Source organism: Plecotus auritus (assembly GCF_963455305.1).
Source record: "Plecotus auritus genome assembly, chromosome: 10".
NCBI classification, from domain to species: domain Eukaryota; kingdom Metazoa; phylum Chordata; class Mammalia; order Chiroptera; family Vespertilionidae; genus Plecotus; species Plecotus auritus.
Window position 1 is genome coordinate 13,738,166 of NC_137785.1, and position 15,452 is coordinate 13,753,617.

Genomic DNA, 15,452 nt, shown 5'->3' on the forward strand with positions numbered 1-15,452 from the left:
CCTGTGGCGATCACTCAAGGCTGACCGGCCTTCAACGACTTGCGATCTAGCTGGGATCTGAACTCGGAGGTTCCTGCTTGGCTGCAGTGGCCAGGCCAAGTCTTCTGAGCGAGCAGGGAGCGAAGGCTCTTCCAGGCCAGGGTTGTGGGGCCCCAGGCCCAGAAGCCAAGATGAGGGCCAGAGCCAATCAGGTAGTCACTGTATTTTATTGGAAAACATTGATATATATTTTTCTTCACAGCTTGAACTGAACACAATATTGCCCGGTTTAAAAAAACAAAACAAAACCAAAACCCAAACACTCCGAAATGTCCACAGCTTCACGCCTACCTGCCCTTTCCCTCAGCTCTTGGCCGGGTCTCCCGCTATGCCCCGTCCCCCCCTCCCGTCCCCAGAGGCTGGGTGTCAGAGGGTGGATGAGAAGAGATTCTCACAGCCGGGCAGGTCCCAGAAAAAGCCACTTGATCGACCTGGGGGCAGGGGCCCATGAAATGAACAGAAAAAGGGACAACAAAACCAAACCAATCCAGACGACCGAACTGCCCACATTGACTTACTTGTCCCAGAGGTGAAAGTCAGAAGCAAGGTCACGGATCATGCTCTCCGCTGGGGGCGTGTGGGGCAGGCAGGTGGGCGAGGGGAGGCAGGAGAGGGCACAGAGGCAGCGCACATGTGAGGGAGCCAGCCACGTCACCACGGAGAAGCGGGAGGGGCCGCTGACCAGGAAGCAGAGCCCTGGCGGGGCTGCTGGCGCTCCCGGCAGCTGGCCCACAGGTTGGTTTATTGCAGGTGTTCTTTCTTGAGAGCGTGGTGGGGTGCATCTTCCCTCTCCCCACCCTTCAGCTAGCCCGGCATGGTTTTTTGATAAAACTTAAAGTTTTCAGGGGCATAAAGAAACAACAGTATAACCAGCACATTACAAAGCGACCATCCCCACCTCAGTTCCCACGAGGGGACCTCAATGTGGGTGGGCGGGTGCGGCAGGGGGGAGGGCGTGGGTGTTAGCACCAGGTATTTACAGAACAGCTGGCGATCGCGGTGGGAACACGGCAGGCCTGGGCAGGTACTGTTTGCAGAGTGGCCAATTGAGCAGTCCCACCCAGACCAGCGTCAGCAAGCCAATCAGACGGTTTTGGAATATCAGCCAGTGGGGTCTGAGTGCTGTCCCCTCGGTCCGTCCCTTTCTATGAGTTGGCCCCTCAAGTGGTAAAAGAATGCCAGCTTCCAAGACTAAGACTCCCTTGCCCCTCAACCCCCTCCGGAGCCACATCCACACCCCACAACCCCTGTCCTCCTGGAACGCCTCTCAGCACCACTGTCCCAAAGGCTGCTGGGATTTGCACACGGATCACAGGACTGGTTGCATGCAACAGACAAAGGCGAGCTCTTCTGCCTGGGTGCGGGCCTCGTCCCCTCCCTAGCAGGTCCCAGGACAGGACTGGAAGCCACCCCAGCACCCAAAATAAGATGACAAACGGAAGGAAACAAACCAAAACAGAGGAGAGCCACCCGGGCTGGAGGAGGAGGGCAGAGGCTCCCCCAGGAGTTCGGGGAATTCACCTTATAAATGCATCAGGCCCTGGCAGAGGTCGATGGGAGAGGGAGGGCAAAGGAAGAGATGAGGGGCATGGAAGGAGACTCAGGGAGGAAGGAGAAAGAGCAGTCATGCAGCTTGGGACAAATCTTTTGTTGCTTTATCAGATTCTCAGTCAATCGATTGGTGTTTGCTAGAACTGGAACGCAGGGGAGTGTTGAAGAGAGAGCGCGAGAAGAGAGATCAAGAGAATGGGCATTGCCAGCTGCCCGGGCCTTCACTTTGCGGTCATCATCTGTACAAACTCTGCAAGGAAAGCGGGAGAGAGAGGTCAGCAGGGGAGTGGGGACAGCTGAGTGGCCCTCCCTGACAGGAGGGACCCAGGAGACCGAGCCCAGCGCCAGCTCACCTTCATAATTGACCTGGCCATCTCCGTCGATGTCAGCCTCTCTGATCATCTCATCCACTTCCTCATCGGTCAGCTTCTCACCCAGGTTCGTCATCACGTGACGCAGCTCTGCCGCGCTAATGTAGCCATTGCCATCCTGGCGTTGGGCACAGGTAAAGGCTTTGAGCGTGAGGCAGGCACCTGGTCTTCCCCGGGGGCAGTGGGGGGCAGCAGGGGTGGGACTGCGGAGTGCCCCAGGGTTCCTGGAGCGGGTGGCTCAGAGGCTCTAAGTTGTGCTGTGCATCTTGTGGCCCCGCCTGCTCTGCCCCTCAGCCCGAGTCCCGGAGCTACTCTGGAAAAGGGCCGCTCACCTTGTCAAAGACACGGAAGGCCTCTCGGATCTCCTCCTCGCTGTCGGTATCCTTCATCTTTCTGGCCATCATGGTCAGGAACTCCGGGAAGTCAATGGTCCCGTTCCCTGAAGGTGGAAAAGGCGTTGGGAACACCCTTGGCCTGGGCCCTGGAAGACCACATCCCCTGCCCCGAGGAAGGTCCCTGTGCTCGCGGGGCGGGGGGGTCGGGAGTGGGGCTCACCATCCGCGTCCACCTCGTTGATCATGTCCTGTAGCTCTGCTTCGGTGGGGTTCTGTCCCAGGGACCTCATCACCGTCCCCAGCTCCTTGGTGGTGATAGTACCATCTCCATCCTTGTCAAAAAGGGAGAAGGCCTCCTTGAACTCTGGGGGACGAAAGGAAACGAGTCAGAGCTGGAGGGCTGTGGGGAAACCCTGATGTTGGGATGCTGACTCCCTGGAGGAGGCTGAGGCTGTGTCCCACCTAAAGACACCAGAACCGACTGCAGTTCCAGTCCAAGCCCCTTCCTTCCTTCAGTCAACACTTACTGAGCAACGCCCCCCGCACGCACAGGGACCTCTTGTGCCAAGCTAGCTCAGAGAGGACAGAGGGCAAAGGGACCGACTGTCCTTAGATGATTCCACGTTTCTTTATGGCCTCTGGATTCGGCCCCTCCCTCAAATGATGAAATGGACCAATGTCATGGAGTGGATGAGAGCCAGGAGGAGTCTCCATCTAAAGTGTGCCAGCCAAGGTCAACTGGCTGGGAAAGGGAGGGGACGGCAGGGGAGGGGAAGCTGCAGACGCCTTCGGTTGGCACTGTGTCCCTCGCCTGGTACTGCCAGCCCGTTCCCTGGGGCCGGTGCTACCAGCTTCCGGAGGAGCGAGTGAGCGGCTGCGTGCTGGAGTGTGGGGTGGCGGGCAGCAGAGCTCAGCTGACGGACGGTGCGTGGGGTGGGTGGGGGATGGAAGGAAGGGGACGGCTGCCAAGTCAGGAGGATGAGGAGCTAGTGGCACTGAGTGGGAAGGCCACAGCTGGGGACGCGTCAGGAGCGGGAGAGGAGCACGTGGCGCCTGCCCTCCCACTGGGCCCGTTTTGGCACCTGGCACTCTCTACCCCCAAACCCTCCGAGAGCAGATGCCCAGCAGCCTATTCCCAGAGGGCGTGGGCTGGGGTGAGGTGGGGGGACAGTGTGCTAATGGGAACAGGGTGGGGAATGGGGTGTTTGTGTTGCTCAAGGTCAGAGCTGGGGTGTGGGTGTCAGGTGCAGTGGGACCCCCTGGGCCCTGGGGAGACAATAAGTCTCCTTGGGGATGCTGGACCTCCCTCGTTGTTCTTGGGGGCAAAGGGGGCCGTGAGTGGGTCATGTGTGCGCCCTGAGCTCATGATCACTGAACAAGGTAGTCCTCTGGCTTGCCTCAGTGGGCCTCCGCAGCCACTGGGGCTAAAGCGTAGAAGCTGGAAGTGTGGCTGTGTGTGCTGGGGAAGGGGTAGGAGTGGACTTCTCCCACCTCAGAAGCAGGGCGTCCCGTACTTGTCACAGCCCAGTGAACCGGACAGCGGGCTGCGGGGTGGGTAGCTGCGGCCCGAGGGCCCCTTCTCTGCACCCTCTCCTGCCTCTGTGCTGGCCCGTGGCTACGCAGAGAGGCCCGGAGCTGGTCTCTGTCCTCAGGCAGCTCAGCGTGGGGAAGAGTAGGACCGGAAACCCACTCAGTCACACCATAGTTCCTGCGGCTGTGACCTTTCTGGCCTTTTGCGGGGGAGAGGAGGACACACTACAAAAACGTTAGATGGGCTCCAGGGATTTCTTGGTTACTGGGAGATATGTGACGGTGCCCTTGTCCATCTGTTCAGCCTACAGAAACGTACGGAGTACCTGCTAGGCTCTAGGCACTGAAGGTCCCCAGGGACCAACAGAAACAAAGCCCAGCTCCAGGAACGCGCGTCCAGGGACGGAGGCACAGCAGGTCAGGGCATCATAGAATAATGCCCGACAGTGAGAAAGGCTCCAAGGGAAGTAAACAGGGACCGGACAGGAGTAAGGGAAGGCTGTTTCAGAGGCAGTGAGGGCAGGCCTTTCTGAGGTGACTTGTGAATGGAGACTGGAGGTGGAGGAGAAGCTGCTGCCCAGGCAGAGAACGGGGACCACGTTTCTGGTGAGTGCTGCGTGCAGGGAAGAGCAGAGGTGGGAGGCACAGGCCAGCTCCTGGGCGGTCCTGACGTGGGACAGGGAGGCAGGGAGCCCACCTGCTGAGCCCCCCTGCAGGAGCCGGGACAGGCAGCTGGGTCCACCCGGCAGCCACTGATTAAAAGGCCCCGGATGACTTGCAGCCGGGAGGGGATCGCAGCTTTTGCTGTCTGGTTAGTGCCTGTCTCAGGACCGGGGGGTATGGTGTTACCGGCGCACTGGGGTGGTCTTCTATGCCAGTTAGCAACCCTGTAAGCACAAGGCATAGCACCAGGTGATGGAGGGGACACAGGTTTATCTGTCAAGTGTCACTCCTGGCCAGAGGAAGATCTGGCTGGGGACGCAGAGGCCTTCCTGAGGCAGGATGCGGGGTGGGGGAGGCACGCTCACCTGCGATCTGCTCCTCAGTCAGCTGGTCAGCCTGGAAAAGCAGGAAGGAGAAAGTCAGCCGCCGGACTGGTGGCCATCACGGCTACCCCCCTTGCTCTGCCCAGTCCCCCTGGAGAGGCCAGCTCTACGTGGCGTGGGAGCACCTGGGCACGGGAGGGGCACATCAGAGTTAGGTCTGAGGCAGAGCCAGGGCCTGGCATAAAGTCTGGTGATTCAAGAAGCCGGGGACTCAGGTGGGCAGGACACCCAGGCTGGCCTAACACAGGGCCCGATAAGATGCCAGCTCCAAGGGCTCCAGATTCTGACCCAGTGGGCGGGAGAAGTGCCGCTCCTCCCTGGCACAGCACAGGTCTGCGTCTGTGTCAGTGCTGCCGCTGGGAGCGCCGGCTGAGTGAAGGGAGCAGTTTCCCTAGCCCAGTGGTTCTCAACCTTTCTAATGCCGCGACCCTTTAATACAGTTCCTCACGTTGTGGTGACCCCCAACCATAAAATTATTTTCATTGCTGCTTCATAACTGTAATTTTGCTACTGTTATGAATCGTAATGTAAATATCTGTGTTTTCCGATGGTCTTGGGCTCTACAGCAGCGGTTCCCACAGGTTGAGAACCGCTAGCAGGGTCGCCTAAGACCATCGGAAAACACAGATATTTACATTACGATTCATAACAGTAGCAAAATTACAGTTATGAAGCAGCAATGAAAATAATTTTATGGTTGGGGGTCACCACAACGTGAGGACCTGTATTAAAGGGTCGCGGCGTTAGAAAGGTTGAGAACCACTGCCTTAGAGCTTAATCAAGTGGCTCTAGAAGGCTCCAACTGAAACAGGCCAGTCCTTGGGCAGGGCAGCAGGACGGTGTCTGGGGCTCTTTGCTAGTTTCCGTGTCAGCTACTGAGAGGTGCTAAGTCAAGCACAGCGCACCCAACTGGCAAAAATTCCCCTAAGCGGTGGCTCTGAGTTGCTCTGAGCGCCTGCAAGAACCCTGGTCAGGCTGGAGGCAGCTGCTCCTCTCCCTGGCACACAGGGATGGCACAGGGCATCACTCTGCTCTGTTTCTTTTGGGGAGGAGGGGCAAATGTCGGGGAGGAGGGGCAAATGTCAGGAAGGGACTGCAGCAGGCAGCAGCAGAGGTGGCAGAGGCTATCGGACTAAAGTCAGCTTCCCCAGCTGCGCTGCAGTTTTTAACCCTTTCCAGGCCTGGCTGCTCTGGGAAGCGGCCAGTGGGTGGCAGGCAGCTCTTGCTGCATGCGGGGTTTGGGGGCGGGGTAGAGGAGAGGCCAAGACTAGCTCTTCTTGCGCTGGTGTGCTGGGAACCAGCCAGGTACAGGGATCCTCTGTGGGAGGACTCAGGTGGGGGGCTGATCCCAATACTTAGCTCCATTTAGGCAGCAAAAAGATACATTTTCCTTGGCTTCTGTGAATGGTGCCAAGAAGGCACCACCTCCCCAGACCACTGTGGGTCCAGACCGACTGCTCCCCTCCTTGGCTTCCTTCCACAATTAGAAGGTGGCTCTAGGTCTACAGCAGGGTTCTTCTGAGAGTCCCCCAAACCGATGCAAACTATTGCATTTGCATGATGCTACAGAGAGGTTCCAGACTTCCATGGAAGCTAGAAACTGCCCCCAAACCCTGACCCCATTCTAAATACTAAGAAATGGTCACATTTCTTAAAACTGGTCTAAAATGTTCTCTCTCTCTCTTTTTTTTTTTAAATCTAAGGGAAGAGGAATTTGAGGCCAAGCCCCAAATAGACAAAATAGGAGAGGAAATCAAAGAGGTGGTGACAGAGGAACGATGGCTAAGGGAGGGGGAAGAAGGAAAAGTATCACACATGCACATTCTAGAAAAGTCCAAAGTCTAAACAGAGGTTCAGAGGCCAAATGGAGACACCTCTGCATTGCCTTAAAAAAGACTCTCGCCCTGGCCGGTTTGGCTCAGTGGATAGAGCGTCGGCCTGCGGACCAAAGGATCCCAGTTTCAATTCCGGTCAAGGGCACGTACCTTGGTTGCAGGCTCCTCCCTGGCCCAGGCCCTGGTTGGGGTTTGTGCAGGAGGCAACCAATCGATGTTTCTCTCACATTGATGTTTCTCTCTGTCTTTCCCTCTCTCTTCCACTCTCCCTAAAAATCAATGGGAAAATATCTTCGGGTGAGGATCCCTTCCCCCCCAAAACACATATAAAAAACTTGGGCCCTGGCTAGTGTTCCTCAGTGGTTAGAGCGTCAGCCCTCAGACCAAAGGGTCTCGGGTTCGGTTCCTGACAAGGGCACATACCTGGATTGTGGGTTCGCTCCCCACCCCCGATTGGGGCACATGAGGGAGGCAACCAGTTGATGGGGCTCTCTCACATCAATGTTCCTCCCCCCCTCCCTCCTCTCTCTCTGAAAAAGCAATGGAAAAAGTACCCTCAGGTGAGGATTAAGAAAAAAGACTCAGGCTGCTGGGTTCTTAACTGCCCCAGGCCCAGGGGTCCCTTGCTCTGTCTACCCTCTTCCCCTGGCTCTGAAGGGAAAGAAAGAAGCCGGGGCTGATCCCCCAGATCCTGCCACCTGAGGAAGCTGCTGGGGGAAAGTGAGAAGGGAGGATGGGCTCTGGTTACCAAGGCCAGGCAATGCCGGGGGAGGGGGAGAGGAAGACCGGAGAACAGAGTGGCAGCCTGGGAAGAGGGCCGCCATGCCACCTGCTTCCATCCTCTCCTCTGGCCGAGATGGAGAAGCCAGCCCAGCCAGGGGCCCTGCAGCCCCACGCACCAGCGGGGAAGTGCTGTCTGTCGGGGCTGAGGCTGGGGCAGGTTATAGAAGGTGAAGGCCGGCGTCCGCCACTCCCCACCACAGAGGCGCTGAAGGCACAGATGAGGCACTGCCACCCTGCTCCAGGGTTGCTGCAAATAGGCGTGGCTCTGCCTGGTGGCCTGTCAGGCCGCTCCCTCCAGGCCAGGGGACCCTCTCCCCTGCTGGGTGCAGGAAGGCTCCCAGGTCAGAGCTGCGGATCACGAGGCCTGGCTGCTGCCTAGAAAACCGATCACCTGAGAAGCGATCGTCGCTGGGGAGACCGTTCTCAGGGCTGCTTCCCTTTCCAGAACTGAAGATTTTAAGCTTTTACCAAAACTGCTTTCAAAATAACCCAGCTGGTCTCCTGCTTCCTTATTCCTCATCTTGGGCTCCAGCACGAGGCTGGACAAGAAAAAAATCGTGGGGCGGGGAGGGAAGAGGGTATTTTATCTCTGCCTTGCCCAGCCCCCAGTCAATGCCAGAGAGCAGTGTTAGATGAGATCAGAAACCAAGGCCAGGGCCCCTCACCCGGCCAAGGAGGAGCCACAGCTCTCAGGCCAAAGTCCGCCCAAGCCAGTTCACAGTGACTTGTCCCACCCACACCTTGCTGATTACAAACGGAAAGAGAAACTAGTGGGGGCCAAAGTTTGGGAGGTGGGGGGCCTCTTGGCACCTGCCAGTGCTTCAGCGCCCCTTCAGCAAGGTTCTGCTGGGGGAAGTGGGGGCGCAGCGACAGGAGCCATCCAGTCTGTGTCAGCAAGTATGAGATCTGATCCACGGCCTCCCAGCCTTGCCAGGGAGGAGGTCTGCGCCCGGTCCGAGGCTGAGCTGGGGAGGCTGAGCTGGGGAGGCTGGGTGCTGTGGGTGGCAGGGAGTAGGGAAGAACCAGTCTGCTGGTTCTCTCAGGGCCCAGTGGTGTGAACGAACAGAACAGAAGCACTCCGTGAGGGCCGCGGGCTGAGGAAGGGTGCCTCTGGAGGTCCTCCCGCCCTGAGGCTACGGGAACAGGCAGGCGACGCCACACTGCACTGCACTGTCATTTGGTACAGGCGAGGGATGCGGAGCAGGCGCGGAGCTGGAGCCCAGAAACCAGCCTCCTGCTGGCAAAGGCAGCTCTGCTGGTCTGCAAGCGGCAGTGAGGGGCGAGGCTCGGGGCTTCAAAAGCTGGTTCATGTGATGCACCCTCAACTCTGATCCCCCACCCCCACTTCACGTGGCTTCAGTGCGCAATGGGGGCCTTCACCAGCCCCGTGTTCCTGGGAGGGGGGGCCGCAGAGCCCCTCCCTACCGACTGTGCAGCCCACTCCCCACCCAGACCCAATAGTCTTTGTACCAGCTTTTCCCTGGAGACTCCCTATCTGCCTCCAAACCCAGACCCACCTTGGCTGTCATTCATCTCCTCCTCCCACCACCCCGCCCAGGCCTCCTTCCACCTCGCCCCCACCTCTCACTGAGGAAAGCTCCTACTCCTGGGACCCAAACCCGATGCTCCTCCCTTCCCCCCAACCCAACCCCCCTTCCTAGATCAACAGCCTCAACCCACTAGTTACCCCAGAACCTTTTCTGGCTGCCCCCCAAATCACTCATGCGGCCCCGCGCCGCCCCAGCACTAGCAAGCAGGTCTTGCCATCATCCCCCTTCAACCACCCCCCAACCGCAATCCTTACCAGTCCCCGCAGGCCCAAGAGCATCTTTTAACCTCCACTGCCACCCACCCCGGGCCCTGCCTCCCCTAAGCTGTGCCCTCCTCCTCCATCCTCTGCAATGCCGGTCCTCGGAGAACCCCCACTCTATCCTCCAGGGTTTGATCTGCTGAAGTCACCCCCATCCCCACCCAGGCCCAGCTATCCCCGCGCCTTCTGGGGGAGCTCCCCAGGAGCCTAGCCTCTTCCTGCATCCTCTCAGGACCCAAAGCCTTCCTCAGGGCCCAAATAACCTCCTTCCCAGCCAGTGATTCTTATCTCGACTCCCTGGGGCCCAACACCCCATCTCAGAGACCAAACGCCTCCTCCTGGGTTCAGAAGCCCTTTGGGGGATCCAAACGTCCCCTCTGAGGGTCCAGATGTTCCATCCTGGGTTCAAATGCTCCCACAGAGAGCTCAGATGCTCATTTTGGGGTCTCAACAACCCAAACATACCGCTCTGGGTTCCAATGCTCCCGATGGGGAAGCAGAAAAGGGACCAGAGGCGACCGCCGGGGCCCGGGGGTCCCCCAGTCCGGGTCCAGTCGCCCTCTGAGGGGTCTCGCTCCGCGGGGATCGTCTCAGAGCCCCCTGCCTGTGCAGCGCCCTCTCCTTACTCACCATGGCGAGGCCGGGGTGTCCGGAGCGCGGGGATCAAGGTTCCTCCGGCGGCGGCAGCAGCTGCAGCAGCTCGAGCTCCACCGCGCGTCCGCGCCTCCCCACTCACTGCCCGCAGCGCGCGCCGCCGCCCGCCCCAACGGTCCCCCAACGGCTGCCGCGCGCGCCCCGCCCCACCCGGCCCCGCCCCGCCTGACCCACGTGCTGTCGCACTGCGACTCCCGCAGATCCCTCCGCGCCCCTCTCGGAGCCGCGGGGCCCGCGAATTTGCCGCTTCTACCCCTCACAGGCCGGGGTTTGCCACCAGCCGCGCGCGCGCGCGCACCCGCCGTGGGACTACTTTCCGTCGCCGCGCGCCCCGCCCCCTGTTTCTCACCACTCCTTCCCGGCGGAGGGGCACTGTGGGCTGCGCATTACGCGTCCCTGTGAGAGCCGCGCCACTATTGGGCCCGGGCCACGGCGGAAATGAGAGCGTAGCGGCGATTGGTCCGACCTTCCCTGCAATGCGTCAAACTGGGAAGAGCCACTGCGTGGTGGCGAGGGAAAACCTGAAATGTGTGGCCGCTTGGTGCGGTTGAGACGGAACGAGATTAAGGGTGAAACCGCATGGCTGCTAGAGAAACAAATACGTAGTCTTTGTGGCTGGGGTGGTAAGCGACCGGTGGAAGGTGCTAGGAACTTCTCGGATCTCCCCTCTAGCAGGTGGAAGATGGTGCAATCCAAAACGCTGTGGCCTGAAACCCCGCCCCCAACTGGGCCCTGGGAGGTGGAGGGGTCTTCAAGGTTTTGTCTTCCCCTCCCCATCCCACTCCGCGGGCGGGTGTCTGTGTCCTGAGATGCACTCCATGGTGGCGGGACCCCTTTCCCCGCTTCGCTCCTGATCTATGAAATTGGGGCCGTCCCAAAACAGGCTTTAGGAACAGGGAATTAATTCAGCTGATCATTCACTAAGCATGAGTTGGGCGCCTGCTGTATGCAGGGGCCTGTGCTTAGCTGGGCTTTGGAGACCATACTTTCCAACCACTTTCCTGTCTCTTTCATTCCTTGTTCCAAAGTTCCAGCAATAAGAGGAGAAATAATGATAAGGTTAGCCAAGACAATTTGTTTATTTGAGCTCAGAAATGACACCCTCCTTATTTATACTAATAAAAGGGTAATATGCTAATGAGACCAGATATGTCCTGGACATCCTTCCGGAAAAAGCCACGGTGGTGGGGGCTGAGGCAGAGGCTGTTGGGGCGACCAGACCAGCAGGGGAGGGTAGTTGGGGGTGATCAGGTCAGCAGGGAAGGGCAGTTAGGGGCTACCAGGCCGGCAGGGGAGGGCAGTTAGGGGTGACCAGGCAGACAGATAGGTGAGCAGTTAGGAGCCAGCGGGGTCCCAGATTATGAGAGGATGTCCGACTGCCAGTTTAGGCCCGATCCCTGAGGGGTCCCAGAATGAAGAGGGTGCAGGCTGGGCTGAGGGACCCTCCCCCCCAGCACAGATTTCGTGCACCGGGCCTCTAGTTTAGAATAAAGCTGCCATGCCCCTCCTCTCCTCACCGTGATTGGCTGAGGGATGGACAAGTGAGTTAAGCTGGGCCAATCATTATGTCCCACTCACAGTCAATGAGAGTCTTTTCCTCAGTTTTTGGATCTAGATTTTGGGCGCAGGAAGCCTTTTGCTTTTGGGTGGTGGTGAGGCTGTGAAGGAATAAGTCCAGAGCTCTCTGTGGCGGTGGTCCCGCCCCGGAGGAGAGAATAAAACTGACCCGGGGGGAAGCAAAGAAGGGATGGCGTGAGAAAGTCCTGTTGCTATTCACTTCCCTGGTTCCAGTGCTCTTGAGGACGCCTGCACCCCAGCATGCCAGAATCTTGAGTACACGAGCCGTTGAAAGTGCTCTTTCATCTTGTTTGAGTTGAATTTGTCACCTGCAACCAAAGACTTCCTGAGGGATAAACTCTGTCTTGGTCATCAGCACTGGCCCTGAAACGGAGAAGGCCAAGGACCCAGCCGACATTTGCTGAGCAAATAAGCAAAGGAAGGCAGGCTCCGGCTCTCTCCCTCTTCTCTGTCTCTGTCTCTGTCTCTCTCCCTCTTCTCTGTCTCTGTCTCTGTCTCTGTCTCTGTCTCTGTCTCTCTCCCTCTTCTCTGTCTCTGTCTCTGTCTCTGTCTCTGTCTCTCTCCCTCTTCTCTGTCTCTGTCTCTGTCTCTGTCTCTGTCTCTCTCTCTCTCTCTCTGTCTCTGTCTCTCTCTCTGTCTCTCTCTCTCTCCCCTCAGCATCCCCAGGCAGATCTGAATTAGGGCTATGAAATGATACCTCTATGACTACTAAGGCCTTTGAGCACTTCCTCTGTTTCAAGCCCTTTGCACGCATTAGCTCATTTAATTCTCACGACCTCCTATGGGCCTATTACTTCCATGTTCCACCCGATGAAACAGTTTTATTGCCACTGGAATTAGATCAGACCAAACAGGTGAAAGACTTTTCTGTTGTGTTTTTTGTTGTTGTGGTTGTTGTCTGTTTGTTTTTAAAGATAGGCAGAAATGATCCTCTTAAAAATATTTTTATTGATTTGAGAAGAAGGGAGAGGGAGAGAGAGAGATAGAAACATCAATGATGAGAATCATTGATCGGCTGCCTCCTGCACGCTCTATACTGGGAATCGAACCCCAATCTGGGCATGTGCAAGGTTAGCCAAGACAATTTGTTTATTGGAGCTCAGAAATGTGCCCTCCCCCCTTATTTAGAATAGAAGGGAATCGAACTGTGACGTCCTTCCTGGTTCATAGGTCCACGCTCAACCACTGACCCACACCGGCCTGACATGGTTCTCTTTTTTTTTTTAATTGATTTTTTTGGGGGGGGCGGGGAGAGAGAGAAGAAAGAGAAACATTGATCGGCTGCCTCCTATACGTGCTCCAACCAGGGTTCGAACCTGATTCCTGGGTATGTGCAGTGACCAGGAATTGAAACCACCACTTTCTTTTTTTAAATATATTTTATTGATTTTTTACAGAGAGGAAAGAAGAAGGATAGATAGTCAGAAACATCGATGAGAGAGAAACATCGATCAGCTGCCTCTTGCACACCTCCTACTGGGGATGTGCCCGCAACCAAGTTACATGCCCTTGACCGGAATCGAACCCGGGACCTTTCAGTCCGCAGGCTGACGCTCTATCCACTGAGCCAAACCGGTTTTGGCTGAAACCACCACTTTCGGTGCTTGGGACGATGCTCCAACCAACTGAGCTACAGCTGCGAGGGCAGGCTTTTCTGCTCTTGAACAGAAAAGTGAAGTGGCTTGCTCACACAATAGGAGGTAGAATCAGGATTTGAACCCAAGCAATCTGGCGGAAAACCCCACACTCTTCAACACCACTACGCTGCCTGTGGCAGAGATTGTATTTGTCTGCCATTGTCCACTCTCCCTCTCTTCCAGACACTGCGCTGGGCACATTGCCACCGCGAATGAAAACTACATTTCCCGACCTTTCTGCAGTTAGCGGTGATTACCAGGTGTACCGGTTAATAATGCGGATTTTGTATTAAAAGAAAACACGATAATTTCAAGAGAAACATCAAAAGTGCTTTATTCAAAGTAATGTCTATCGCTAGCTACACATTTCCCCATCTTTCAGGTAATTTGTGGATACCGTCCCAGTAGAACTTTTCTCGTTTTGAGGCAAACCATTCAGAGACCCAATTTTCCACCTCTTTGTATATTTTGAAGTGCTGTTCAGAAAGTGCGCGTGCCATCGATCGGAACAAGTGGTCATCTGAAGGAGCAAGGTCTGTTGAATACGGCGGGTGGGTTCATACTTCCCAGGCAAGATCTTTCAACATGTCTTTAACTGGTTTTGAAGCGTGTGATGGTGTGTCATCATGAAGCAAAATTACTTTGCCGTGTCTGCTGGCCCATTCTGGTCGTTTCACAATCAAAGCGTGGTTCAAATTGATTATTTGTGTCGGTAGCGATTATTTTATGTTAACGATGACTCATTTATTTCAGCCCTTTGTATTCTGCATGTCTCTGTCGAAATAAACCTACGTTTCTATGAAGATTGAAGTTTTTGTGTTTTTGCGGCCCACACAAACTTCCACCTTGTTTATTTGGCCCGTGTTAGCCTTTGAGTTTGTCATGCGTGTTGTAGAATGTCTCCCATGTGGTGTCCGTCTGACGTTTTTCTCCTGATTAGACTGGGATTATGGTTTTCAGGGGAAGACAAAGATAACGTGTCATTCTCATTCCATGATATGAAGGGTACATACCATCAGTGTGACTTACCCCATAGTGTTCACCTTGATCATGTATTTATCAGACTTCTTCAGTGTAAATTTCACCCCCCCCCCTCCCCGCGACGGAGGGAGCGTTTGGCTTCCTCTCCTTGAGAGAGTGCTGTTTGCATCAGTTGTTTGGAAATCCTCAGCACAGGAAATCTGTCTGTTCTCCCCCATTTGTTTATCTCTCAATCACTCTAACGTTTTTAATCAGTGTGGACTTGTGGGTGTTTATTTTATGCTATGGCTTATAATCCAATGCACAGTGTTTATTTTGTTGCTCAAATTGTCTGGCTTTGACCGTGGGATACTCTTTCAGTTGGCTCCTGTGTCATTGGACACACCTCATCGTGTGTGTGTGTGTGTGTGTGTGTGTGTGTGTGTGTGTGTGTGGTTTAGCACTTTCTTATTTTTCCAGCTCTATAAGACGTCCCAGACACATCTTGTATATTTCCTGCTCCGTTCCTAGAACAGTCATTTCTCCAAGGAGCCCTGGCTCCATTTGTTGGAGAATGATGTTAGAAACTAAGCACTGGCCCAGCCGGTTTGGCTCAGTGGATAGAGCGTCGGCCTGCGGACTGAAGGGTCCCCAGTTCGATTCTGGTCAAGGGCATATGTCTGGGTTTCGGGCTTGATCCCCAGGAGGGGGTGTGCAGGAGGCAGCCAATCAATGATTCTCTCTCATCGTGGGTGTTTCTATCTCCCTCTCCCGTCCTTTCTGAAATCAATAAAAGTTTGTTGTTGTTTTTTTTTAAAGAAACTAAGCCGTGGGCTCCGAGTGTGCTCATTGCTATTGATGACTGATTTTTTAACTCTACTTTGCATTATATTGTAGTGATTGTTCTATGTACCTTTACTTTATTAAAACATTTAAAATTGCTATTTAGAGAGAGGGAGAGAGAGAGAGAGAGAAACATTGGTATGAGAGAGAAACATTGGTTGGTTGCATTGGTATGAGAGAGGAACATTGATTGGTTGCATTGGTATGAGAGAGAAACATTGATTGGTTGCATTGGTATGAGAGAGGAACATTGATTGGTTGCATTGGTATGAGAGAGAAACATTGGTTGGTTGCCTCCAACCGGGGATTGAACCCGCCACCTTCTGGTGTAGAGGACAATGAGCCAACCAACTGAGCCACCCGGCCAGGCTGAGTTGTTGCTTTTCAAGATGCCATTCTGCGTGCTGCGGTGACGCAACACTTTTTAAAGGTGCTCTGTTTCTGTCTCCAGGATTTCTTTGGAGCCGTCGTCACCCACTG

The 15,452-nt window shown here is 55.6% G+C and overlaps 1 protein-coding gene across 1 annotated transcript; it reads right to left on the bottom strand.

The window, feature by feature from the left end:
• Window positions 1-187: 187 nt before the first annotated feature.
• On the bottom strand, window positions 188-10,280 carry CALM3 (calmodulin 3). The gene is made up of 6 exons (XM_080643389.1): window positions 9,931-10,280; window positions 4,855-4,885; window positions 2,517-2,660; window positions 2,294-2,400; window positions 1,944-2,079; window positions 188-1,840 (listed from the first exon to the last, which is right to left on the bottom strand). The coding sequence occupies exons 1-6, from the start codon at window positions 9,931-9,933 to the stop codon at window positions 1,812-1,814; spliced, it is 450 nt and encodes a 149-aa protein (XP_080499515.1). The 5' UTR covers window positions 9,934-10,280; the 3' UTR covers window positions 188-1,811.
• Window positions 10,281-15,452: the final 5,172 nt, after the last annotated feature.

Bases quoted from the DNA above. Each gene is read 5' to 3' on its own strand.
- CALM3 (XM_080643389.1), bottom strand. The intron at 2,661-4,854 runs GTGAGCGTGCCT...TTCGTCCCCCAG, and splicing joins GACTGAGGAGCAGATCGCAG to AGTTCAAGGAGGCCTTCTCC. The intron at 2,401-2,516 runs GTGAGCCCCACT...TTCCACCTTCAG, and splicing joins CAACGAGGTGGACGCGGATG to GGAACGGGACCATTGACTTC.